This window comes from Monodelphis domestica, chromosome 6, assembly GCF_027887165.1.
Source record: "Monodelphis domestica isolate mMonDom1 chromosome 6, mMonDom1.pri, whole genome shotgun sequence".
Taxonomy (NCBI): domain Eukaryota; kingdom Metazoa; phylum Chordata; class Mammalia; order Didelphimorphia; family Didelphidae; genus Monodelphis; species Monodelphis domestica.
Window position 1 is genome coordinate 296,040,410 of NC_077232.1, and position 24,958 is coordinate 296,065,367.

General features: G+C 46.6%; 1 protein-coding gene across 5 annotated transcripts; it reads left to right on the plus strand.

The window, feature by feature from the left end:
* The first annotated feature begins 1,016 nt into the window (after nt 1-1,016).
* ERI1 (exoribonuclease 1) lies at nt 1,017-24,589 on the plus strand. 5 transcript variants are annotated; one of them, XM_007495600.3, is made up of 7 exons: nt 1,017-1,370; nt 5,195-5,373; nt 9,302-9,518; nt 13,491-13,574; nt 14,520-14,629; nt 18,740-18,854; nt 21,165-24,589. In XM_007495600.3, the coding sequence occupies exons 1-7, from the start codon at nt 1,257-1,259 to the stop codon at nt 21,405-21,407; spliced, it is 1,062 nt and encodes a 353-aa protein (XP_007495662.1). In that variant the 5' UTR covers nt 1,017-1,256; the 3' UTR covers nt 21,408-24,589. The 5 variants fall into 5 exon arrangements, with proteins under 5 accessions (XP_007495662.1, XP_056659450.1, XP_007495664.1 ...); XM_056803472.1 differs by having other exon boundaries at nt 1,020-1,370; nt 18,958-24,589; XM_007495602.3 differs by lacking the exon at nt 1,017-1,370 and adding an exon at nt 1,469-1,659.
* The last annotated feature ends 369 nt before the right edge of the window (nt 24,590-24,958 follow it).

A 24,958-nucleotide genomic window follows, 5' to 3' on the forward strand; every position in this document is an offset into this window, starting at 1 on the left:
AAACGAAAATATTATCATCTTGCTCACATGCGAGCCCTTCAAAGGTTCTGGAAGCTGCCACTTGGAGATCCCCTGGCCAGAAAGAGCCTTATTCAAAGGGTCCCTTCCATTCTGACTTTATTTACTGGTGAGGAGGGAAAGCTTTCCTTTGTGGGCTGTGGGAGAGTTTGCTGGTAATGAGAGCGCCCCCCCATCCCCCAGGAAGAAGAAAATTAGGACCAATGAAGGCTTGAGGAAACGCCCCAGAAAGATGTTCGGAGGCAGCTGGTGATCCCCACTTTGATGCTGACTTGGGAGCCCACCTCCAGTGAGGATTGGTGCCCAGACACTCTCTAAAGGAGCTGCCCGTCTTTGCAAAGGCATCAGGGCATCAGGAGGGGACGCCTAGTCTGACCCCTCACAGCATGCTGATGGAGGAAGCAGGGGTGGGGAGGTGACAGATACTGCCCCCCTCCCCTGGCACTGCTAATGAGAGCAGCCCCCAAGCTTTCCCCCCTCCCCTCACTTGATAGCAGAGGAGGTAGGCACTGAGGTGCCCCTCCCCCCAGTTCCCCAGATGGAAGAGAAGCTGCCCTGCCCTCAGGGGGATTACACTCTGGGGGAGATGAGAGGTGCGAGTGTGCACCGGGAGGCCGAGCAGCTGGACCCTGAGCTCTAAGGGAAATCTCGGATTCTAGGAAGCTGAGCAGAAGAGGGATAGCATCGAAGGGAGGGATTGGGAGCATAAAGGCAGGGAGGTAAGAGATGTAATGTGCATTTACACCAGTGAGGCCTACGGGGCGCTGTAAAAGCCGTGATGCGTTAGGAGGCTGGGCGGGGCCAAGCAGAAAGGCCGTAACTTGGTCTTCAGGCAAGGAGGCGCCTCACGGGGTTCTCAAGATCCTCGGAGGGAAGAGGCGGGACTCGAGGCAGGTAGGCCAATCGGGAGGCGGCTTCAGGTCAGAGGCGAGCGAGAGGCGGGGCCCTATTTATTACGCCCCTCCCTTGCGGGAGCGTCATCACGTGACCCCTACTGTTCCCTCGGCTCCTCCTGTGCGCGCAGCTAGGCTGGAAGGGCGCGAGCGGAACGCCGCCCGCCGGGACGGCGCATGCGTGTGCGCGCGCGCGCCCGGCTCGCTGCGTGCCCACGCCAGCCTGCGCTCGACCCCGGAGGCGGGAGTTTCTCCTCGCGGCTGCTCGGCGTGGGGGCGGGGTGCGCGAGAGCCTGGCTGGTGCAGCACGCCTGAGAGCTCTTGGGGTTGACGAGTACAGCTGAGATGGAGGCATGCAGCGCCCGGACGCCTGCCAGGGAGGGTCAGGAGAGCCCGCTTCGTGGGGGCTGCGACGGGCTAGTCCCCCGAGAAGAGCTGAAGCCGGCGGGAATAAGTCAGGTTTGCTGCGCATGCGCTCCCTCGGGGTTCCCCCCCCCCTCCCGGCCCCCCTTCAGGCCCGCACCCATGTTTGCGCAGGCGTCTTCTCTCGCTGGCTGGCTCCTCCCCGGGCCTGGCACAATTGCGCAGGTGCCTCCTCTGGCTTCGTCGCCTTGGTCCCCCGCCACCACGGACTGGCCCGCATCTGCGCAGGCGTGGGTTCCGCCCGCCTCCACGTGCTTCCCGCGCTTCTAGCTGTTGCTGGGGCTCCTGCAGCCCGGACCCGGGTGGATTCCTTCCGGGCCTTGTGGTTGGTAGCACCCATTAGACGTCACCCTGTCTTGGGATGGAGAGAATCTCGCCTAATAAAAGCTGAAATGGGAGGAGTAGGGTGGAGCTACCAGGGTGCGAGGCCGGGCAAACTTCTGCCAGCCTCTGTCAGCAGGGCTCTCTAGGGCTCAGCCTGTTTCCTCTGGAGTGCTGCACACTACGCGCAATGTATGTGCGGGAAATAGAAAAGAAAGCGAAGCTTTCTGAGGAAGGATCTTAGGCCCCCTCCTGAGCCTGAGGAACTCCCAAGTCTGACTAGTTCACACTCCCACAAATCACCAGTCAGGGCCAAAGGAGAACATGAGTTCTCACTGCCCCTACTCTAGCTGTGTGCTACCTTAGACTGGAATTAGGGGAGCCTCATAGAGCAAGCGAACCACGAGGGTCTAAGGGTGGCTTAGTATGACCTTTTCTTGACTTCTCATCCATTGGGGGACCTTAGGTGCCCCCCAATTCTGGGAAGAATTGAAATCAATGCAGGAACACTTAACAGGTTATAAGAATATGGTAGTTCTTGTCCAATCTCTACACAGTTCTTGCCCTGAAAATAATGTGTTGGAATGAATGTATGAAGAAGCATTTGTCACTTACAGGCTTACTCTATGCAAAGCCCTGGGCTACCAAGGGCTGACCAGAGAAAGGGGAGAGGGGAGACCTTGCTCTCAAGGAGCCCCATGCCATTGTGAGGATGGGATAGAGCACAGAAGGGCCAGCCTCCTTGCTTCTTCTCTTCCATAGCAGGAATGGTCTTTTCTTTTGCCAGGGTGCTGCTGACAGTTACCATGATTGTGGCCCAGCAGTTCATGCCCTCATAGTACTGGGTGCTTTTGTGGCCAGTGTAGATGCTACTGTTCTCTATTGCCCTTCATCACTTCATATAAGTCTTGAATGATTTTTCTCATTTCTTTGCTGACATCAATCCTTGTAGCATAGCCATGTTCCATTACCTTTTCATTATTTTTTAAACCTTTACCTTCCACTTTAGAATCAATACTATATTGGTTCCAAAGCGGAAGAGTGATAAAGTAGGTAATGGGGGTTAAATGACTTGTCCAGGGTCACACAGCTAGGAAGTGTCTGAGGCCAAATTTGAGCCTGGGACTTCCCATTTCTAGGCCTGGCTTTTATTTCACTGAGCCACCTAGCTGTTCCCCGTTTATTATTTTTTAAAATAAGTTTTTATTGATGTTTTTTGTTTCTTACCTCACTATTGTAATCCCATGTATCTTTCTTCCTCTCAAAGCCATTTTGTATAAAAAATAGCATTTTTTAGAGAGAAAAATCAATATGTTGAAAAAGTCCAAAAGCTTGTGCCATATGTATCATTGATAGACTACCTTCAGGAAGGACTGTGAAGGAGATAGCTTCTTATCTCTCTTCCTGCTCTATTCCTGATGAATATTTCTAGTTTTGTAGCATTCTGTTTTGATTTTGCTTTAAGTCCCTCCTGGCATGATCGTTTGTCCTTACATAAATCACCAGAAGTGATTAGTGGTCAAGTTTGGGACATCTTGGTATCATGTCATCTTTTACATAAAGCAAGCAATAAGCTATTATTAAGCTCTTGCCATGGTTGGTTAGGCACTATGCTAAGCATTAGGGATGTCTCTGCTCTTGAGAAGCTCATAATCTAAGGGGAGAGATAGCACATGTATGTTTGTATGTGCATAGAGGTAATTTTAGATGGGATGGTACTCACAGTTATGGGGATCAGTAGAGGCCTTCTGCAGAAGAGGGATGCAACAAACAGGTTGAGAAGTGACTAAAAGACCTAGGGAAGCTGCTGGCTTCTTAGGCTGGGGTGACATGGACTCCTCAGTGCCCCTTAACAGGGCACCAGCCTCCATTCTCCAACCTTTCCTGCTGTGTCTGATACTGCTTAGCTGGCCTCTCTTCCAGTGGCTCCTCCTCATTGCTCCTTTGGGCCTAGGAAGCTGTTTCCTTCCTTGACGCTACATTTTCTCTGGGAAGAACCCCAGTTCCAGGGGTACTGGTTCCTTTTCTCTCTTTTGTTTCCTCCCAGCTTCCAGACACAGGCCAGGCTTCCCTTTCTTTTGGAGGATTCTTTTTTCTTATTTGTTTTCCCCATGAAGCCTTTGATTCTTTCAGTGACTTTCTCATTCCTCCTGATCCCCTAGAGCAGGGATCCCCAAACTATGGCCTGCAGGCCCCCTTAGGCCATTTATCTGGCCCCCACCACACTTCCGGAAGGGGCACCTCTTTCATTGGTGGTCAGTGAGAGGAGCACTGGCCCCCTGTGTAAAAAGTTTGGGAATCCCTGCCCTAAAGCAATGTTGGTGAACCTTTTAGAGGGGCAGGTAGTGTGAGAAATGTCCTCAGATGCTCATGGAGAGGGGGGAGCAGAGCAGTCCCGTCCTACCATCCTCTAGCTTTCTAATAGTAAACTCTGATGTACTCTGTGCTCTGGCAATGGAGTGTGTTCTCTTGAGTGCTCCCTCTTACACATGTGCCATTTGTTTGCCACCATGGTTCTAGAGAGTGCTAGACAGAGATCTTCACCTCCTCTCTCTCTGTCCTTCCTCCTCTCAGTTTCTGTGTCTTTCCCTTTTTCCTTCTTCCTTCTCCCCCCACCTCCTGCTTGTTGCATCTTGTGCCCACATACTTGGGATTTGCCACTGGTAGACCCCTGACCCTAGTCTATCTCTGCCCCTCCATTGGCATCTTGCCCTTCCAAGCCTTGGTTGTCCTGGCTGATAGTGAGCCCTTATCATGGTTGGCAGGCTAGGCTTTTCCTTCTTCCTGTACTCTTTGACTGGGTGTTGATTGAAGTGAGCACCTGCAAACACCCAGGCATACACAGTGGTTGCCCTCTGTGTCATCCTAGGGCCTGCCCACTCTTCTATTTCTTTTTGCCAGTTTGACTCCATCTCCAGGTTAGAGCATCTTGTGTTGCCCTACAAAAGCCGATCCATGTTATGGCTAAACCTCTATGCTTAGGGAGTTTTGTTTGTTGGCTTTGGACCCTAGCCCCTGTTTAGAACCTTGTTTCTGTGCATATTTCCAAGCAAACCTTTTGGGAGCACCTCCAGATTGTGACTTAGGCCCTGTTTGTGAGATTGAGACTGGACTATACTTCTTCCCTAAGATAGTTTGCATTTATAGCTTTAAATACAGGAAATTCTCCTCCCCAGCAAACTAGTGGGCGGTCCTACTTGAAAGGGCTGGCATATTTCACTCTGAATTCCTTCCCCTTTCTTCAGGACACACATTTGCTACATTTTGGGCTCTAGGAGTATAGCTGGGGATCTGGCAACCAATTTATAATTATGGAAAAGGATAGCAAGAAGGGAACAGGGGAGCCTGGGGAAGACCAGAGGGGTGCTGGCTCACTGGTGTCAGGAATGTGGCACCCAGCTAACAGGAGGAATACCTTCTCCCTAACTGTGCCCATGGCAAGTAACCCATATGGGGCAAGGAGGGGACATAGCATCTCAGAGAATACTTCTTTTCCAGAACTTTCAGTCTTATTAGAGAATATGTCAATTTTTTTCCAGAGTAAACAACACTGCCAACTTGACAGCCAAGAAACAAATGGAAAGAAACCCATCGTCTCCAGTACAAGTGATTTCAGTGACCCAGTTTACAAAGAGATTGCTGTTACTAATGGTTACATTAATCGAATGAGTAAGGAAGAGCTCCGAGCTAAACTTTCAGAATTCAAACTTGAAACCAGGTACGTTTTTTAATTCTTACACTTCATCTGTTAGGAACTGTGATTTTTGATGTAGTTTTAATTTAAAAAGTCTTATTGAATAGTGAGATGTAGAAAAAATGAGAAGAGCAGGTCGCTGGTATTTTGGTACAAGGATTTATCTCTAAAGGACAGGAGATTCCAGGCAGTGGGTGCAGGGAGTAAAAAAAAACCCCTGAATTTGGAGCTAAAGGACCTGGCTTGGTGTACCATCTCTGGTTTGTGCCATTGGTGTGCTTGGAGAGATGGCATTTCCCTTCAGGTTTCTCATTTGTTCTAGAGTGGATTGGACTAAAGGGCATTGGAGGGCCTCTGTGCCAGGGAGAGCTGCCCTCTTTGCTTAATCTAGTTCATTTCCTTGATTTAAAGGTTTAAGTCTCAAATCAGAATCTTTCAAGGAAAATCATTTCTGAATGTTAGCACCACATTTCAATTGTTTAATGGTGTTGTAGGAAACATTTAGATCTGGGCATGTTTGGGGCCAGTTGTTTCTATGGATGAGATTTCTATCCCTGGGCCTGATGTGCAGTTTAATGGCAGATTTCAGGGGGGCTGTTTTGGGGGAGTGTTCTTCAGCCACGGGTCTGGGTAGCCCCTACCACCTCACCTAGCCCACAATCATCTCACCTGCTCATCTATGTGTGGACCTCAGGTGCCAGGGAATGTTTGGTCTCTAGTGCTGGGGTGGATGCTGAAGTCAGCCTTGGTTTCCCTTCAGTGAGGCTCTTTAGGAGAGGGACAGTAGGGCTGCTATGGATCAATGGTGTGCTGGGGAGAGCCGATCAGGCACTGGGACACCAGAGATCCAGGGAGGCAAGGGCCCGGCTTCCAGCCTAGGGGGAGATGACATGCAGACAAGTTGGTGCAAACCAGCTGCAGTCAGGAGAGGTAGGGAGTAGTGAACGGACGGATGACCCTGGAATGTTGGGGAAGCTTCCTGCACAAGGTGGGGTTTTAGGAGGGACTCAAAGGAAGCCAGGGAGGTAGGCAGTCAGGAGGATGGGGCCAGCCAGGAAATGGAAGGTACTGGATTTAGAGCAGCTGGGAGGCAAGAGTTGCTGGATGGAAGAGGACATGGTGGGGAGTGAGGGCTAAGCCTGGAAAGAGAGCCAGGGCCTGGGGATAATGCTGTGTGTGATCCTGGAGGCTGTAGGGAGCCATTGGAGCTTAAAGAGAGAGTGACACAGTTGATCTGAGCTTTAGGAAAATCCCTTTGGTGGCTGAAGGGAGGACAGACTGGAGTGGGAAGGCCCTGAGGCAGGCAGCCTGCCTAGTAGCTACTGTAATAGTCCAGACACAGGGGAGGAGGCCTGGCCTCAGTGGAGAGGTGGCAGGTAACTGACAGGAGATGTTGCAAAGGTGCAATGGATGGGTCTAAGCCTGTGTTGGCTATGAGGGGTCCAGGACAGACTCCCATGCTGGGGGCCTGAGGATGAGGCAGCTCTTGATACCAAGAGGGAAGGGGTAGAGGTAGGGGTGGGTCTAGGGGAGAAGATCCTGAGTGTTTGTGGTGAGGCACAAAGGAATGCCCCTATATGCTAGTAGGGAGAGAATGTCCAACATTCAGTCAGGCCCAGTGTGTGTTCAAGTTCAGTGTGTTCAGATTTCCTTACAGCAGAGGTGCCATATGTCTCCCCCCCCCCCACACACACACACACACACACACTCTGGGGAGGGCTTGAACTACATTAAAAGGTGATTGGGAAATTTTTAACATAATAAATTGAGAGACAATAAAATGGGCAACTTGACTTTTGAAACCTAATTCAGTATGCAGCTGGCCTGGAAGGGATCTTATAGAGGGGTAGCCCAGGAGCCCTTTACCTGCCTGAGATAGGTTTCAAGGGCTTCAGAGCTTGGATATCTTTATTTCAATATAATGAAATAGTGACTAAAATTTTTTTTTCTGTATAATTTCATTTGTTTAAAAACATACTTCTGATCAGGAGTTCCTGGGTGTCCCTAGGAGGCCATGCCAGGACAGAAGGGTTTGCAGCAATTCCAGGTCTCCTAACTGCCAGTATAGTATTCTTCTTGCCTGTGGTACCCCAGAAAGAAATCTACATTGGAGCCTGTGGACCTGGATTTAGGAGTCAGCCTTGCTGGACACTCCTTGCTGCCAGGGAGGCTGAGGCCACTGTCAGACTAAAGCACTGGGGTGGCCATGCCAAATTTGCCCCCATTGAGGTGTGAATGTCTAAGAGTAGGGGTCACCAGGCTGCCCACAGAGGGGTCAGCTAGCTCTGGCAAGAATAATGGGACAGCAAGGCTTCTGTGCTGCTTAGTATCAGTTTGGGGCTGGGGAGTTGCTGCCGCATGTCTGGCTGTGGGGGAGCTGGGAAAACACTGTCTTACCAAAAAACCAAAATGTCCACTTTGTTGCTCATTGCCTTTGTGACCTTGACTAGTCACTCATGTCTCTCCCCCTCAGTGTTCTCAGCTTCAGATGAGTATGGACTAGCTGTTCTCTAACATGACCCTATCCAGCTCTGATTGTATCATACAGCTAATGGCTTAGTAAAGGAGACCTTGAGAGCACTTTGTACCTAACCTGGGAAGCACTGACTATTTCTCAGGGCCCTCCCAATCCTCAGTTCTGTGGGCCAGATTGATAAAGAGGAACTTGGTGTGCTCTGTTCAGGAGGCAGAAGAAGGGGAAGGGACTCACAATATTTGGCACTGAGGTCTAATTTCCAGAGTGAAATTTGTACTCAAGCCTATACTTTCAGTGGTTGAGGACTGCCTAGCCCAGGATGTAGTGTGGGTACCTGTGTGACTGAACTATCATAGACTGAGGGCTGAACGGGGCGAATTAGAACCCTTGTGCACACTGGAGAAACTTGTATGTGAAAAGAGCAGGCACCACTGGCAGGCTATTTTCATTGTCTGTTAGGGGATTTCTTCATTTACCTCAGTAGACACTGTAATACTATTCTTGTTAAAAATGGTTCATTTTATTATTAAGCCTTGCTGACTATTTTAAGCCCTATTTCCTTACGTATTATTTTTTTTTATCTTTTTTTTAATCTGATAATTTTTATTAAGATATCTGTTTATGTGGTGGTGGGGCAGTAAATTAATATGCCCTTCCCACACTACTCCCTTTCTCCATTGGGCAAATTTAAAATAAGCCAAATCCTTCAATACATATCTTCATGGTTGAGCATAAGTGCAAACGTATGTCTTTTTGCATTTTAAGTTCATCATCTCAGATGTGCTTCGATTTTATTCTTTTAGATGTGATTTATCATTGCCATAAATTGTTTTTCTCCACAGTGATGTTACTGTTGTGGACATTTGTTCTCCTTATTTGTCTCACTTTGCTTGGCATCAGTTCCCAGTTTCCTCTGTGTGTCCATTTCATTGTCTCTTAGGGCACTAAAATATTTCTTTGTGTCTGTATACCACAATTAGTTTAACCATTCTCCAAAAGAAGAATAACACCCCCTTTGTTTCCAGTCTTGGAGTAACAAGAAAAGAACTGCTACATCTTTGTCTAAATTTCCTCTTGATTTCTTTAGCTGATAGTGCTTGTAGTGGTGTGGCTGGGTCAGAGGGTGAGCACTTTGGAGAAGGGACCAGTTTATGCAGCTGTTTCCAAGGCCTCAGGTACCTGTTTTTCTCTAGTTTTGCAGCATTTATCTCTCTCCCTCTTTTGCCATAAAACTCTCCCCAAGAGGATGGGTCTGAGGAGCAACCTCATAGGTGATTTACAGTAAATTATTTGAATTCTTAGGGATTTGGAGCCTTTTCCCATCACAGTTATTGCTAGCTTGGGTTTCTTTCTTTGTTTGTATACTGACTGGTGTTGAGTCAGTTACCTGATGACTCCCTTTGGAGTCTTAGGCTAAAGAGCCAGTGGTTCTGGGGCATGGGGCCTGAGAGTGAGCCTCTTCTCCTTTCTCCTTAGAGGTGTGAAGGATGTCCTCAAGAAGAGGCTTAAGAACTACTACAAGAAAGAGAAGTTGACCCAGCAGCGGGAGGATGGTGTCATCGCTGACGGTTACTATGACTACATCTGTGTCATTGACTTTGAAGCCACCTGTGAAGAGGGCAATCCCCCCGAGTTCACTCATGAGATCATTGAGTTTCCAATTGTCTTACTGAACACTCACACCTTGGAAATAGTAAGTGAACCCTGGTTCTCTGCTCTGTCTGTCTGTATGGGGGCAGTACATGCTCATAAAATAAAGCAGGGCCCACATGTGTTAATAGAATTCCGCCCTTTTTGTTTCCTTAGCTGGTCATTGCCCTGCCTTTGATGGATACTCCCTACCCAGGCCTCCTTCTGTGCTAGGGTCCCTGGCATGGTGAGCCTGGGCTTTCCCATCAGTGCACAATCTGAGGTGGCCTTCATAGCCAGAAGGGTGGCCTCTTGGCCGCTGGTCACAGGGCTAGGATTAGCTAGCTAATTTGTCTTTGGGGTGGCTGCAGGGTCAGTTATATGAATCTTGAAGGAAGCCAGGAAATCTGCAGAGAGGGGGAGATGGGGTAAGGAAGGGCCATTCAGTACTGAAGCTTAGGGCTGGGAGATTGCTTGTCTTGTTCAAGGACTAGGAAAGGGGGCTAGTGTCACCAAAGCAAAGAGCACATGGAAAAAAGTAGTGTTAAAAGCCTGGAAAGGCAGGAGGGGTCCAGTTTGTGAAGGGCTTGGAATGCTAAACAGAACTTGATTTGATCCTAGAGGTGATGGAGGGACATTATTAATAAGAGAGGACATGGTCAGACCAGCATTTGCTTTAGGAAAATCCCTTTGGTGACTGGATAGAGGGATGTCCCTCTAAAAGGTTCACCATCATTTGGTGGCTGGATGGCCTGGAGCTGGCAGACCTCTCCAGCAGGTCTTGCAATAGTCTAGGTGTGAGGTGATGAGGGCCTGCTGCTCCAGTCTGGGGCCAGGCTCAGAGGAGAGGACGGGGCATACTCTAGAGACATTGTAGTTGCAGGGGGGAAGGTTTCCTCCTGTTTTTGCCTGGAGTGCTGGTTTTCTTGGGATGGAGTATGCTAGTGAAGATTTGGTCCCATCCTGCAAGTCAGCATTTTTACGTTTTATTTTCCGAAAACAGTTGAAAACTTTTATTTATATCAGGTCAAATCATAATCTGTCCCTTCCACTACTCTCTGCCCCCATACTAAACAACAATGACTTCATCTCCCAACTCTGGGTGTTTTCTCTGGTAGTCCTGAAGGCCTGCAACTCTTTTCATCTTTATGTCTACATCTTGGCTCCTTTCAAGTCCCAGCTGAAATCCTACCTCCAGGAAGCTTCATGTCTGCCAGGCCTTCCCTTTGAGGTGACCTCCAATATCTGGCCTATATTCTCTGTGGATATGCTGGGACTGGGCGCCCCTGGCCTCAGTTTGTATCCCCACTGCTTAGCTCAGAGCCTAGCACCCGGTGGGCATAGATTTATAAGCTTGATCTGTTTCATTTTCAGTCCTCTACTTGGGATGGAGGGTTTGATGACTGTTCTGACTTCTCTACTTTCAGTTATTTTCTCTCCTATGTCATTGTCATCACTCTGCTTGCATCAGGGAGTTCAGGTCTTTTCAGAAGTCTCTGAAATTGTCCATTCCATAATTTTTTTCTTTTTTCTTAATTACAAAGGTATTTTTATTTTACCAATTACATGTAATTACAAATTTCCATATAAATTTTCCAAATTTATATGATCCAAATTGCCCCTGTCCCCAAGAACTGACAAGCAATTTGATCTGGATACATATATTACCATGCAAAACATATTTCCGTGCTCCTTTTTGTAAGAGAATAATCTCATAAAACCCAAACCCAAATAAGTGATAAATCATATGCTTTCATCTGCATTCCATCTCCAATAATTCTTTCTCTGGAGGTGGATAACATTCTTTGTCATAAGTCCTTCAGAATTGTCCTGGATCATTGTATTGCTGAGAGTTACTAAGCCTATTGTGGTTGATCATTCCACAGTATTGCTGTTACTATATATAATGTTTTGGTTCTGTTTACTTCACTCTGCATCAGTTCATGATGGTCTTTCTAGCTCTTTCTGAAATCAGCCTGTTCATCATTCCAGTATTCCATCACTGGAATTCCATCCATACCACAATTTGTTCAGCCATTCCCCAATTAATGGACATCTCAATTATCAATTCTTTGCCACCAAAAAGCAATTATAAATAATTTTGTATAAGTAGATCCCCCCTCCCCCAACCCTCGCCCCTTTTAAAAATCTCTTTGTATCCCAACAGATGACAGATCTAGTAGTGGTATTACTGAATCAAGAGACACACATTGTTTTCTAGCCCTTTAGGCATAGTTCCAATTTGCTTTCCAGAATGCATGGATCAGACCACAACTCCCCCAACAATGCATTAGTGTCCCAATTTTGCCATATCCCCTTCAACATTTATCCATTCCATAATTTCTTGGGGCATAATCACATTCTATTACATGAGTATGCCATTCTTTGTTTAGCCATCAGCCAAAAGGAGGATGCTCCCATAGTTTCTAATTTTGGGCTACTGTAAAAAGAGCTACTCTTAAGTACTCTTGGACATAGAGGTAGGTCATTTTCCTCCTTCTTTGACCCCTAGTCTCAGCATAGCTATGTCAGAGAGTTTGTACAGTTTAGTCACTTTTGGGGCAGTTTCAAAATTGCTTTCCAGAAAGACTGAACTTAGTCAACAGCTCTGCCTGCCATTGATGGAACCTGAAAGTCTGCAATAGCCTGAGACCCTGAGAGGTTGGAGGACCTACGTGGGTCACACAGTTGTCACACATGCCATTACTTAAGTTTCAAAAGAAAAGATTAAGTTGGAATCCTCTGTTGAAGAAAGCATAAGGTTTTGGAAAGATTTACATTTCAAATCAGTTGGATTCAGTTCTTTGGGAAACTCACCACTGAGGTGGACTACCCCCTTCTCCTTTCTGTGCTAGGTAGGTGATATGTTTATTGAAAGGCTGATGGGCTGAGATGTAGCATAGCTTCCAGTGAAGGCTGCTCTCATGGAAGTGGTGCTCAAGACAAGGGAGATGACGAGTATCTTCAGAATTCATGATCACAGATGGAGGACTACATTCCCTTTGGAGCCTCAGATTTTCAGAGACATGTTGTCAAGCATAGAGGGAAAGGAGTACATGACAGCTGCCTGCCAACCCTCATGTTGCCTTTTCCAGAAGGCATATTGTGTTTCAACAGAAGGAAAAACTTGTTGATGCTCATTGCTACCCCAAAGATTAATATTCTACCCTAAGAAGGAGTCGGGGAGTAAGATTAAAATTCATATAAAAAAACTACAAGTATTATATTTTATAAGATTTATTAATAATCACTTGAAGTTGAGGAAAAAGTATAGCCTGAGTAAAGATAAGTTTTCTGGACCACGGAAGCAGAAGAGCACGAGAGTATGAGTTACAGAAATTCTCTCCAAAATATAGGACATAATGTAAGGACAAAAGTAGGATTCTGGGAAATGGAGTCCTGGGGTACAAAATTCTAATTACTCAGTGCCCTGCTGCTTAAGGTCTATAGGCAGTGGTGGTTCTTCCATGGGCCCAGGCAAGCTATTTGACTTTGGGAATGATGGCGTCTCCTCTGGCTGTGAGGAAGGTCTCCAGAGGGTATTGATCCTGCAAACTGGGGGGCAATAGTGTCTGAGGAGCTGGTAAAGGACCATCTCTTCCTGGGAAGGCATCCAGGTATTTCCTGTTTGTTGGTTGGTCTATTGGGGCAGAAATCAGACCAGGGCTAGTTTTGGGAGCCCTTGGCCACAGAGCAGTCTGCATTTTGCTCTCATAGAACCACACAGATGATTTCACCTTGGGTTTTGTGACCCACCAATTGCTTCCTTACTACTTTTTATTAATAAAAACTTTTCATGAGATTCTAAAATTTTGCTTATCTCCATGAGTATGTTGGAATTTTCCAAACCCTCCAACCCAACTTGTAACTAATTGTAACCTCTCTCCAGTTTAAAAGAGAAGTGTCCGTGCCTTGGAAAAGTGCTAGAACTTGAGAAAGGGATGTTGTTGGTCTCCAAAGTCACCTTGTTGTGGCTGAGTTTTTGCCTGGTTTTCATGTGCAGATAGATAAGACCCTTGTTATCTTTGCCTTGTAGGAAGACACCTTCCAACAGTATGTGAGGCCAGAGATTAACACACAGCTTTCTGACTTCTGCATCAGCCTTACAGGAATTACACAGGTGATTATGCCGTGGACTTTTTATGTTTAGTGTGAGAAAGGGACTGAAAATTCAGGCTTTATTTTTTAAAGCAAAGGTTTTCTTTGTTATTTGACAATGTAATTAAAGTTGAAATGATGGTATTCCTTATCACATAACAGTCTTCAAAGATTATATATACACGTGTTTATTATCCTTTTCTGTCTTAGCAACAACTCTAAGACAGGGCAAAGGCCAGGCAATTGGGGTTAAGTGGCTTGCCCAGGGTCATACAGCTAGAAAGTGTCTGAGGCCAGGTTTAAATCAGGTCCTCTTGATCCCAGGCCTGGCACTATCCAGTGTGACACCTAGCTGCCCTCTTCAAAGATATTTTAAGTTTTGGTCTTTTTAAAAATAGCAGGAGATCGACTTGGCAGAAAAGTCTAGAATTCTCCTAGCTGGCTAGAATTGACTTCCTTGTAAGATTTTCCTCAGCCTCTCATGGTAGGGATGCATCTGATGGTCATATCAAGATATTTAGGAGAGATGCTATTCTAATATTTGGTGTCCTGTTTAGTTCATTCCTTCTTTATAGCCCATCTTGTGATAAACCTAGTCTAATGATTTAGCTCCCTGGCCCTTTGGTAAAGTTCTTTTGTTAGGACAGTAGTGATTAGTTCTACCCTAAAGTTTGAATCTTTTCACTCCCCAGTTATGTTAGGTTGGTGACAGTTATCCTTAATCCTGAGCTCTTTCCCAGTGCCTGGCTGTAAATAAATATTACCTTAAAGAGGGATGCCCCCCTACCCCTTGTCCAGGGTGGTAGGTGAGCTTAGATTCAGGTAATGGGTTACTTAAAAAAAACAACAAACAAACCTTGAGAGTTAAAAGATGTCCTCAGGCAGCTCCCTTTCCCACCCTAATTTGTGGTATTGCTGCATGGTATCTCTTGAGATTGAGCACCTCTTGGAAATTTTCCATTTTCAGGATATGGTGGACCGAGCTGCCACTTTCCCACAGGTGCTTCGCAATGTGGTGGAGTGGATGAAGCTGAAGGAGCTAGGAACCACATATAAGTACTCCATATTGACAGATGGGTGAGTAGATGCCCTGGGGACCAATGGTGCCCATTTCAGACAGACAGACGGACGAACGGACAGACAAGCAGACTGCTGGTGAGGAAGAAAGAGAAACCCCAACAGGTACTCTCTTCTCAGAATAAAGGAGAGCTGTATGTTAGCAGTGCTTCCTAAGAGTCCATCCAGCAGGAGACCCATCTAGAGCTGTCTAGGCTGGAAGAAGGGGTCAGACAGGGATTCCAGAAGGTCATCCAAGAGGCCAGGAGGTCTGGAGGTTTGGGGGAGGGGTGGCAGCTGGCAGCACATTCATATACACTGCTAGCTAGAAGAACTTTGAAGCAAAAGAGCTTCCCTGAGGAATGAAAACTTGAGGGTGGGCACTGGTGTGGTCCTCTTTGTGTCTTTAGTCCTTGGCATAGTACCTAGCTCCTTGTCTGACAGACAACCTTCCCGTCTCATTCTCTCCCACCCACCCTTGTTAGCATTTTGAAGTTTCCCAAGGCTTTCTTCTGTTGTTATCACTGTCATTTGCAGACAAGTGATGTGAGACTTCTTTGTTAATGTGGTTTGGTGTTGGCAGGGATGTTCCTACTGTGCCACCCACCTTTAGCTTGCCACTCTAAACCCAGCAGCCTACTTCTCAGGCCTGTCCAATCCTGCTTTCCCTCCACTATTCCCTTCTCCAAATCTTGGGTGCAGCTCGCCTCCAGATACTGCACGCTCATCCCTTCTCTTTCTCTCATTTCCTGTTTGTTGGGGCTCCCCTGGTATCTTCCCATCTCAATCCTCTGCATTTCTAGGCCCATCTTCTTCATGAAGCTTTCTCCTAACAGCGATGCCCTCATCAGCTGTTTCCCTCTAACTTCCCTGCTCCTTTCTGTCTGGCCTTTTCTTTTGGAGACTTTAAGCCCTGTGTGCTTCTCTCATGGTTTCCTAGGAAAGGGATTTCTGGCCAATTGACATAGGTTGGAGTGTGGAAGAATGTGACCCTGAGAAGGAGGACCATGGAGTAACTGGGGCTTGGGGAACAGCTCTAGACTCTTCACTGAAGAGCAGGAACCTGGCCGTTGAGGAGGAAGTTGCTGCTTATCATTCCCCTACAGACATGTGAAGGGGCTGTCAGACAGGAGAGCGTCCTGGAGAGGTCTGAGCAAGGAGAGAGAAAAGCAGAGTAGTAGTTGGGGCTTCTCCCTCAGGGGTCAGCCACATACTTGAGGGCCCAGATATGGCAAAGATTGCTTGGATTCTTGCAAATTCCAGCTGGCAAAGGAAGGGGGTGAGAAGAAACTACTGTTCTGTGGCCTAGTGGCCAGGGAAAAAGGAACTCAGCAGGAGCAAGAAGAATCAGGCAACCCAAGAACCATCAGGAGAAAGGGAGAAACTAGCCCAGAGCCTACGACCTCCAGCAAGGCCACGTCTGAAGGACCCAGAGAGTGAGGAACAAATAGGACAAAGTTCTGATTCATAGCATTTGCTTTCTGGGGGGAATGTCATAGAGACTCATGCCAAAGATTTGGCAGGACATGGAGGAGGAGAAGAATGGGGTATAGAGGAGCACTCATTGGGCCCGGGGGTGGGGTGGGGGTGGGGAGGAACATCATAGAGATTATTGGGGTGAAGCTCAGAGAGATGAGATTGCCTTCATAGTAGACCACAGGCAGACCACAGGTGCCTGTCAGGAGCAAGAAATAGCTAGGCTGAGGGAGGATGGAGCAAGATTGGCCAAGGAGGGAGATAGAGGCTTTGGTTATTCTGGCATTTGCCAGAGGCAGATGCCCTGATTTTTCCCTTTTAAAGATAGGACCTGATGCCCATCACAGAACTTGACTATCAAGGTAGAAATGATAAACAGTCCGGGGATGGGGGTGCTCACACCTCAGCATTGACAGCAGAGGAGGAGAGACCAGCCGGGATGATCTGATGGAGCCTAGACCTGAGTTAGAGCTGATACCCTCAGTCTGGGGAATGAGCAGGGAAGATCCCACACACTTGGTGCTGTTGCTCTGGGGGCTACGAAATGATGTTCTGAGGATACCAAGGAAACAAGGATGACGCGAAGAACCAAAGGTTCCCAAAGGACAGAGGGAATGGAGAAACACCCCAAACTCGGGGCCAGCCTCCCTTGGAGCAGAGGGGCAGGAGCATGGAAGCTTGACTTGGCTGATGGAGGCTGGTGATCCAGCAAAAGGAAAAGGCTGGAGGGGCCTGGGAGGCCTGGTGGAAGACCAGACGGATGAAGTGAAGCTCAGCAGAGCCCAGGGCAGCTTCAGCTAGAGCTGGATAGAGCCATGAGAATAGGGCTGGATGAGGTGTTGGAAGAGAGATGGTGGCACTGGAAGGGAGGAGGGCCTGCGTCAAGTTGGATGCTGGTCAACGTATCGAGAAGGGGTGGGGGCCGGCTTTTGAACATGGACAAGAGGAAGCAGAGATCCCAGTATGGCTTCAGCACCAGCAGGTTGTGGGAATCAGCTCTCTTTGCCCTGACCACATGAGACTGGGAGGTCAGAGGAGTAGGAGAGATTTTAGCAAAGCATTCATCAGTCTTGCTGGTCTTGGGCAAGGTGGAAAAGTATGGGCTGGGGTGGAGGAGGATACAGATGTATTAGAGACCAGCTGAGTGCTGGGGCCCAAAGAAGAATGGTTCTGGGGCACTTTGTCAGGAAGCCACCGGTGGAGTGCCCCAGCGATCTCTGCTGGCCCTTTTAGCGTTTAACCCTGATTAGTGACTTGGCTAAACGTGTGATGGATGGCAGACTTAACCAAGATGACCCAGAGAGGAGTCAAAACAACTGACATGTTGGGCAGCACAATGAAGATCCCCAAATGCCTTGGCCAATGAGCACATTGGGCTGAATCTAAGGATAGTTGTAATGGGGAGTAACAGCCATTCATGTCCCTCTCCCAGATAGAATGCACTCTCCTAGGCAGCAGTTTGAAGAAGACTGGGGGTGTTCAGAGGACTTATGGTGGCTGTGCTTGGCCAGAGGGAAGCCCTGCTCTCTGAGGTGCCCATCAGCATGGATAGAGGGAGGCCCTCTTACCAAGGTAGTAACAGCAGATCAGTCTTAAAGATGAGGGACTGGGAGGGAATAGTGCCCAGCTTTGGCCCTGAACTGGACATTGGTTTAGTTCTGGTGGCTGCATTTAGAAAGAGCGTTGAGACTGGAGATTTGAAGGCTGCCTCCAGAGAGCCCCTGAGATTTTCTAGGGAGGCTGTGTGACGCCTCGGACCTCTTGTCAGGGCTAGACCAGGGGCCCTGCAGGGTCTGATAGCTGGGAGATGGTACTGGATCTGCTCACATCATTCTTGAAAGCAGGGGCAGTGGGAGCCATCGTCCTGGAGGAAGGGCAGAATTGGGGAGTAAAGGGTGGGGTTGTGACAGCCATGTGTGGGCCCTTCTAGTGTCCCAGAGGAGTGAAAGGGGTTCCAAAAGCTTCCCTGGAGCTCTTGGGTGCACTGATTGGCCCCTTGCTGGCGGATGGGGCGAGAGCTGATCAGGGAGTAGAGTGAGCTGCAGTGGGAAATAAAGGGTCTCCTTGGAAAGGCCTTCATGTTCCCTAAGAAGAGTGAATGAGGAGGGTTTCTTTTTTTTGACTGTTCCCTTTTTTTTTAAAACAATAAGCAGAAATATACTTTTAATTCTGTCATCTCAGTACAAATGAGTGATGGGTGTCCATTTTGTGTTAAAGCTGATGTATAACAGCCATGAAACCTATGTTCTGTCCTGTGCTTAATGAAAGCAAGGTCAGCCTCAGGACCGTTGCATGGTAGGTCTAGCTGCTCTCCAGGTGTGTATGTGGGGGCACTGGGTGACTGATGGTTGGGCATGGCCTACAGGAGATTGTTGCCTCCAACCCCATCCCACTGGACTCTGCCATCTTTTAGTTGGTTTTCATGGGAGCTGGGGTTTATGGCGGGGAGGGAGGAGAAAAGAACTGATTGTTACACGTAAAGAAGTGCGCATTTTTGTAAGTTAGTGATAATGACTAGTTAATTGTAAAAGAAAAAAGGATAAGTCTTTAAGTAAAAGTGAGCAGAGCCAGTGCAAATCAGAATAATTGAAAAGAATCAGTTGTAATTCTAGTATAGCATTTACCTTCTCCTTTTTTTCCCCCCTCCCCTCCAAGTTCATGGGATATGAGTAAGTTCCTGAATATTCAGTGTCAAATCAGCAGGCTCAGATACCCTTCTTTTGCCAAAAAGTGGATCAATATTCGAAAGTCATATGGAAACTTTTACAAGGTAATATTTGTTTATTTTGTTAAACAGTGATGATATTGATGTTAACAGACTTGTTATGCCCCATACTTATGTCATGGAAGTCCTTTGTCCATTCCCTCTGCAGAAATGGCTCGTGGTTATCTGCCTGATATGTCCTCAGACATTACTTTTCATTTCCCAGATTGGAAGCAAGTGAGCTGCTCTAGCCACCATGGCCCTCCCTTCTGTGCTTTGGCTGCCCAGACAGAGTGGTGACTTCAGGATGGAAAGTGTGGGGAGTAAAAGGGAATAGATTATAGTTTGAGCATATGGAGCATTGATCCCCCATAGTCTTCAGCCTAGCTCCTGTTACTCCATGGATGCCTGCCTCAGATGCTTCAGAGTCTTCCAGGTTCCTGCCCTGGGAGACAAGGGGAGGATGGGGAATGGGAGTGGAATTATCAGATGCTGCCTTCATTTTCTTGTCAGCTCATGGGGCCATTTTAGTTTCAGGGTCACCAGGTGACCTGTTACTGTAAATGTCCTCTTCAAAAACCAGACTCCAAAAAGGCATTCAGCAACTGGATGTTGGGGCCCTTTGGCTCTTGGCATGGCTGACTCGGGACTGGATTTGACTGTTGTTATGGATGTCTGGCTCCAGTCCTGTTCACTTGCCCTTGATTTAGCCCCATTCAAAAAGAAAGAAGTTACTGTTGTTCCTGTTAGAGATTGGGTGTGTATAACACACCCATTACCTCATCATGAATTCATTTTTTTGTGTCTTACCTTCCTGGCTCAACTCCCCAGGGGTTGTACTTCAGTACATCCCTTTCTGTAGTTTTCCTGAGCCCTAAAGGCAGGGTCTTGGTAGTGCTGGTAGCAACTGGTGCTGCTGGTGAGGAGAGCCAGGAAGGATCCATTTCATCACCTTTGGCTTTCCCTCCTCCTGCTTTTGACAGTCTGGTGAGGCGGTGAGTGCCACTGTTTGTTGGGGATGTCCTCAGGAGCTGCGCTTGGTCTTGAGTGGCTGGCTGGTAAGGAGAGCGGGCATATGCTGGCTCAGGGCCTTTCTGGGTTCTTTGAGTCTCCTTAGCACTTCGGACCAGGGGAGCTGGCTCGTACAGATTCCTCTCCTCCGTCCTTCCAACCAGATTCCCCATGCAGGTGCAGCTTCTCTCCCTGGGATTTGATATTGAGATTATCCTTCACATTATTTCCTCTGGAGATCTGGGAAGAATTCAGATCTTAGACCCTGTTTTTCTTAGGATCAGTTTTCCTTCTGGGGTAGAACTGTCATTTGAACATTTGAATTGATGATGTTGGAGACATTGCTTGACCGTCCCAATCCAACAGATACTACACAGCTCAGTGTAGTTGGGTTCTTTCCAAAGGACCTGGCACGGTGCCAGCCTGTGCCTTCCTGTGTTTGTCATTGTGTTTACAGTGCCCCATAACCTTGGCAAATATAATGCTATTGAGTGTTCTACTACTTGTTCCCTCTCATTTACGCCTGCAAGTATTTTTATAAAATGCATTTTTAATTGTTCTTTTGAGATATATTCCCATCAGTGAAATGATTGGCTTAAATGGGGGTGGAGATTGATAGGATGAATTCTTACTTTTTGAAGAATTCTGTCAGATTTCCTTCTGCAAAGATTCTACCACCATGCAATACCATTATTACTGTATGAGTAATGTATTGAAATCACCTGTCCAGCAGCATTGAGTTTTTGCTGTTGTTTTTTGTTTAAATTTTCCACCGCCTGCTTTAATGGGTGTGAGGTGCTACTGTGCTCTAATGTATACCCAGGGCATTTTAGAAGACTTTCTATTTGGTGTACATGGGGGCTTTTCTGATCGGGTCAGCGCAGGTTCTTCCTCTGCCCATACAGATTGCCCTTTTTCTATCCCTTCCCATTTGGTGTAATTCTCATCCGTAGTTCTCTACAAATTCTTCTTAAGGAGGATGTGTCCAATACCTCATTCTGTTTTAGTTTGGTGTTTTTAGGCCCCCATGAAGCCCAAGGGCTCTTTTTGTCTTGCTGCTTCATAAATATATAAACTTAGCTATTTGGAACATCTCATTCCCTGGAATAACTATTGGTTGAAATGAATTTGTTGAAGGTTTTGGCTAATGCCCAAAGCTTGGATGTATTCTGTGCCTATTTGCTTGTGTTTCTTTGTTTCCCACCTAAGAAACTTTACAGGCTGAGGAAGGTCCTAGGCCCAACTGGCCTCAGATTTACGTGCGGGGATCAAGATAGCATTCTAGAGTTTTAAATTGTTCCAGGTGTTCTTTTGGAGTGAGCCCTTTAAGCATGTGGCAAATAATCCAATGTGCTTTGTTCCCAGGTTCCTCGGAACCAGACCAAGCTGACCATCATGCTTGAAAAGCTGGGGATGAGTTATGACGGCCGGCCCCACAGCGGCCTTGACGACTCCAAGAACATCGCCCGCATCGCAGTGCGCATGCTCCGGGATGGCTGTGAGCTGCGGGTCAATGAGAAGATGCATGGGGGGCAGCTCACAAGCGTGTCCTCCTCTTCACCTGTAGAGGGCGCCCCAGCCCCACAGATGCCACATTTCCGAAATTAACAAGGTTCATTGCCTCCTGGAAGGTAACCCACAGCCTGGGTTGCTACCAAAAGTTAACAGATGGTCAATCATTTCATTGAACTAACTCTACGATGCAAAAGTCAAGCACCTTAGACATTTTAAAGTTTTATTACAGATATATATGCATATATGTGTATTTTGTTGAACAAATATATATGTATATATGTGTGTGTGTATATATATTTGTTGAACAAACAGCAAATGGAGGGAGTATTTGAATTCAATGCCACCAGCACTTTTAGTTCTTAAAGTATTGTTAAATGATTCTCATATGTGTATGTGTGTGTGTAAGAGTATACATTGGCTCACACACACAGACATATATATGTGTGTGTGTGTGTATATATATATATCTGTACGTTCCTTTGGAGGTAAGCTTGAATATTTGAGGATACGAGGTGCCCAGTCTGTTTTCTGGTATATTTGTCCAGTTCTTAGCCCCTGTGGACTCATTCTCCCAGGGAAGCACCTCATCCCTGTGGTGTTAGGCATATTCCTCTGACAGCATCTGACCACTAGTGTCCTGGACTGAGAGGTGGCAGAGGTCGGGAATGTGCTGGCATGTTCATTCATCAGCTTACTGCTAGAGTTAGAAGAAGACCAGCCTCTCTGTGTGTAGTTGGACAAAATCAGGTCTGGTCAGAGGATCTGATTAAAAAATTTTCTAATTAGTGCAGGTTACTGAAAAGTGGAAAATGTAGTTTGGGGGAAATCATAGAAAACATAACATTGAACTTCTTTTACAGTTTTTATGAGGATTAGGTTTTAGGTTTTTTTTTCCCCTGCCACATAGCTGTAGGCTGAAAGTTTATGAAGAAACCAAGTAAATAATAAGTGGGTAGGTACTTTTCAAGAATTGCTTATCAGAATAGTCTTAAAAATCAAGTGTCACCATTCATGTTCATTACAACAAAGGAGAATAAAGTCAAGTGATACATTCCACCACATTTTATGTTTTTATGAAAGAGCACTGAAGGAGACTGATGAACTTGTAGAATTCGAAGGTCCTTAGAGACCATTTAGAATAGTCCCTTGTTCTCTCTAGGTAAGGAGACAGGCTCAGGAAGCCTCAGACTGGACAACTTCTCAGTCCCCTCTCAGCACTCTGTAATGTATAAAAAAACCAAACCAAACCTTGTTGGACACCATCAGATTTGTCTTCGGTATATGTTAGATAAACCTTTGAATTGCCCACTATGTGTTAAACAGTGATCATTGATATGGGAGCAAGAAATAGTTCTTATTCACTCCAAAGAAAATACATTCTGCCAGTGGACAAAGGAAGACGTTTTACCTAGAAGCAAAAATCTTGTTTGGATGTATTTAGAGACTGCTCTTCTCATTGCTTCTTCCTGGAGCCCAACTTCTTTAATGTTTTTTATATGAAAATATTGGGCATTCCCCACAAGAGGCATATGAGACTCATGGGCAGAGATGAGCTTGGGTATCCCATGTTTTTAGGGGAGTCCTCATCACTTGCCAAGTAGTTGATGATGAAAAGAGCTGCTCTGGCTGAAGTGTGACTAACTTCCCTGTATTTTTTGTTTTGTATGTTTTCAAGGTGGGTACATTTGCTCAGTATTTGACATACATTAGCGACTTGAGTCATTGAGGCATTCTTAGCCTACTACATTGTGTTATGTTTTTATTCTTTTAACTTGAAGTATGCCCCTTATTTAAAGACCTCTTAGTAAGTATACAAGGGTGTGCTTGATCATATGCTTATTTGTTTTGCCTTTGGGGCAATAGTGTACAGTTCCCTTAAAAGATGGGTTGATGGGGTCATGGCCCAGAACATTGGAGCATGGTGTATGCTACATTTCTTTAGAAAACCTGATGTAGGTGAACTGTGAAAGTGATTGAATCTCAGTGTTGGGAGTTTATTTCCTTTCCCTTTTGAAAATGCCGCCCCCGTTTCGAGGGGTCCTTTCTTTTTGTCTTGGTCGGAATGCTGATATCTTTAAAAGTCACTGCTGTTATCGCATGCACCTCTCTCTTAGGCTCCAGAAGGTCATGCTCTGTCTCTGCTTTGCCGGCCAAACCCAATATTGATTTTGTTTTGAACACCATGTACCCTCCCAACCTCTTTGGGAGCTGCTGTTCTCTTGGCCTTTTCTGCCCAATAGGATTTCCTTAGTTGGATGACAAGAGCCCCCTCAAGCCCCTCCTTATTAACAGTCAGGGCTGTTTTTAGTTTGACACTCTGGGAAGTCTGGAGCTTGGGCTGCTCATCTGAGTTTGTTCAGTTTTGTGGTGTGGTGGTGGCAGCATCCCTTTTTTCTCACTGGTAGCTCATTAATACCTAAGGTTTATTTCAAGGGAAGGTAGAGTCGACAAATGCCTTTTTTAGTGTTCCAGGCATGCATCTTATCGGCATTGCAAGAAGAATCTTTTTATTTTTGTTACCTTTTTGTGAATGGCCTTTTCACTTGATTTTCCTTTGAGGCATCTATAGTTGACTCTGCTTGAAATTCCTGTTAATTCTTGTCTCTTTTAGACCAGTGGTTTATTACTTTTCTGTTTGGTTCAAGCCAGCAACCACTGAGCCAAGCGCTGAGTAACCCACCACTATAGCTTGTCTGTTCTGCCCTCTGGTACTTCAGTGATTGGGTGACTATCCAGACTAAAGACCTCAAATTAGTTCTTTTACAGACTTCCTCTTCTGTTACTTTCTCTATGACCAAAGTGCCTAAAGGGAGCAGTAACCGATGTGTGTATAAAGAGGGCCAGTGGAGCCTCCCCTCCAGCTGACCTGACCTGAACCACAAGAATCCCCAGCAGGTTGGATTCCAAGAGTAGAAGCACATCACCCAAACCCTTTCAACTCTGAGAAGAGAGGCAGGTAGGCAGGTGAGGATCCTGGCCAGAATTCCCAGGATGGGATCATGAAGTTGGAGAAGGGGCTTAATTGAAGAGGACCAAGCATAAAAAAATGTGGGGAGAGCAGTGTAACCAAAGAGCTTCCTTACCCACCCCTTGATACTATTTGCCTTGGAGACCTACCTGTTTTCTTGTATTCATTTGTCTTCAGTTTGTTAAACAATGTATTGCTGTTATCTTGAGGGAGAGGGAGGGCCAGGGTGGGAGAGGAAGAGATTATGGAGAGGATGGAATTAATACACTTTGTTCCAGAATAAAATCATGCACCTTTTGTTATCTTACAAGCCTGTGTGCCTTCCTCCTTTTCTCCATCAGCATTCTTTTCATTCATTTGATGTTCTCCCCTCAAAGATGGCTGTGGTCAATAATTCATGGTTTATCTTGATTAATAGCTTAGCTCTGTGAACATGAGAGAGAATAAGGAGGCTAGCACCTGGTCTCCCTGAACATAGAGTAAGCTTTTCGATCTAGCACTCAAGTTGAGATGGTCTTATCTGCAGGATCTCCTCTGTGAGCTTGGCTCCCCTTGGGGACTGACCATGGGCAACAATCCTCAAGATGATTCAAGATGCCACTCTCAAAGCAAGATGCCCTCAACAGAAGGAGGGAAGTTAGGAAAGGGGAAGAATGGTGAGGGAATGAGTTTCATT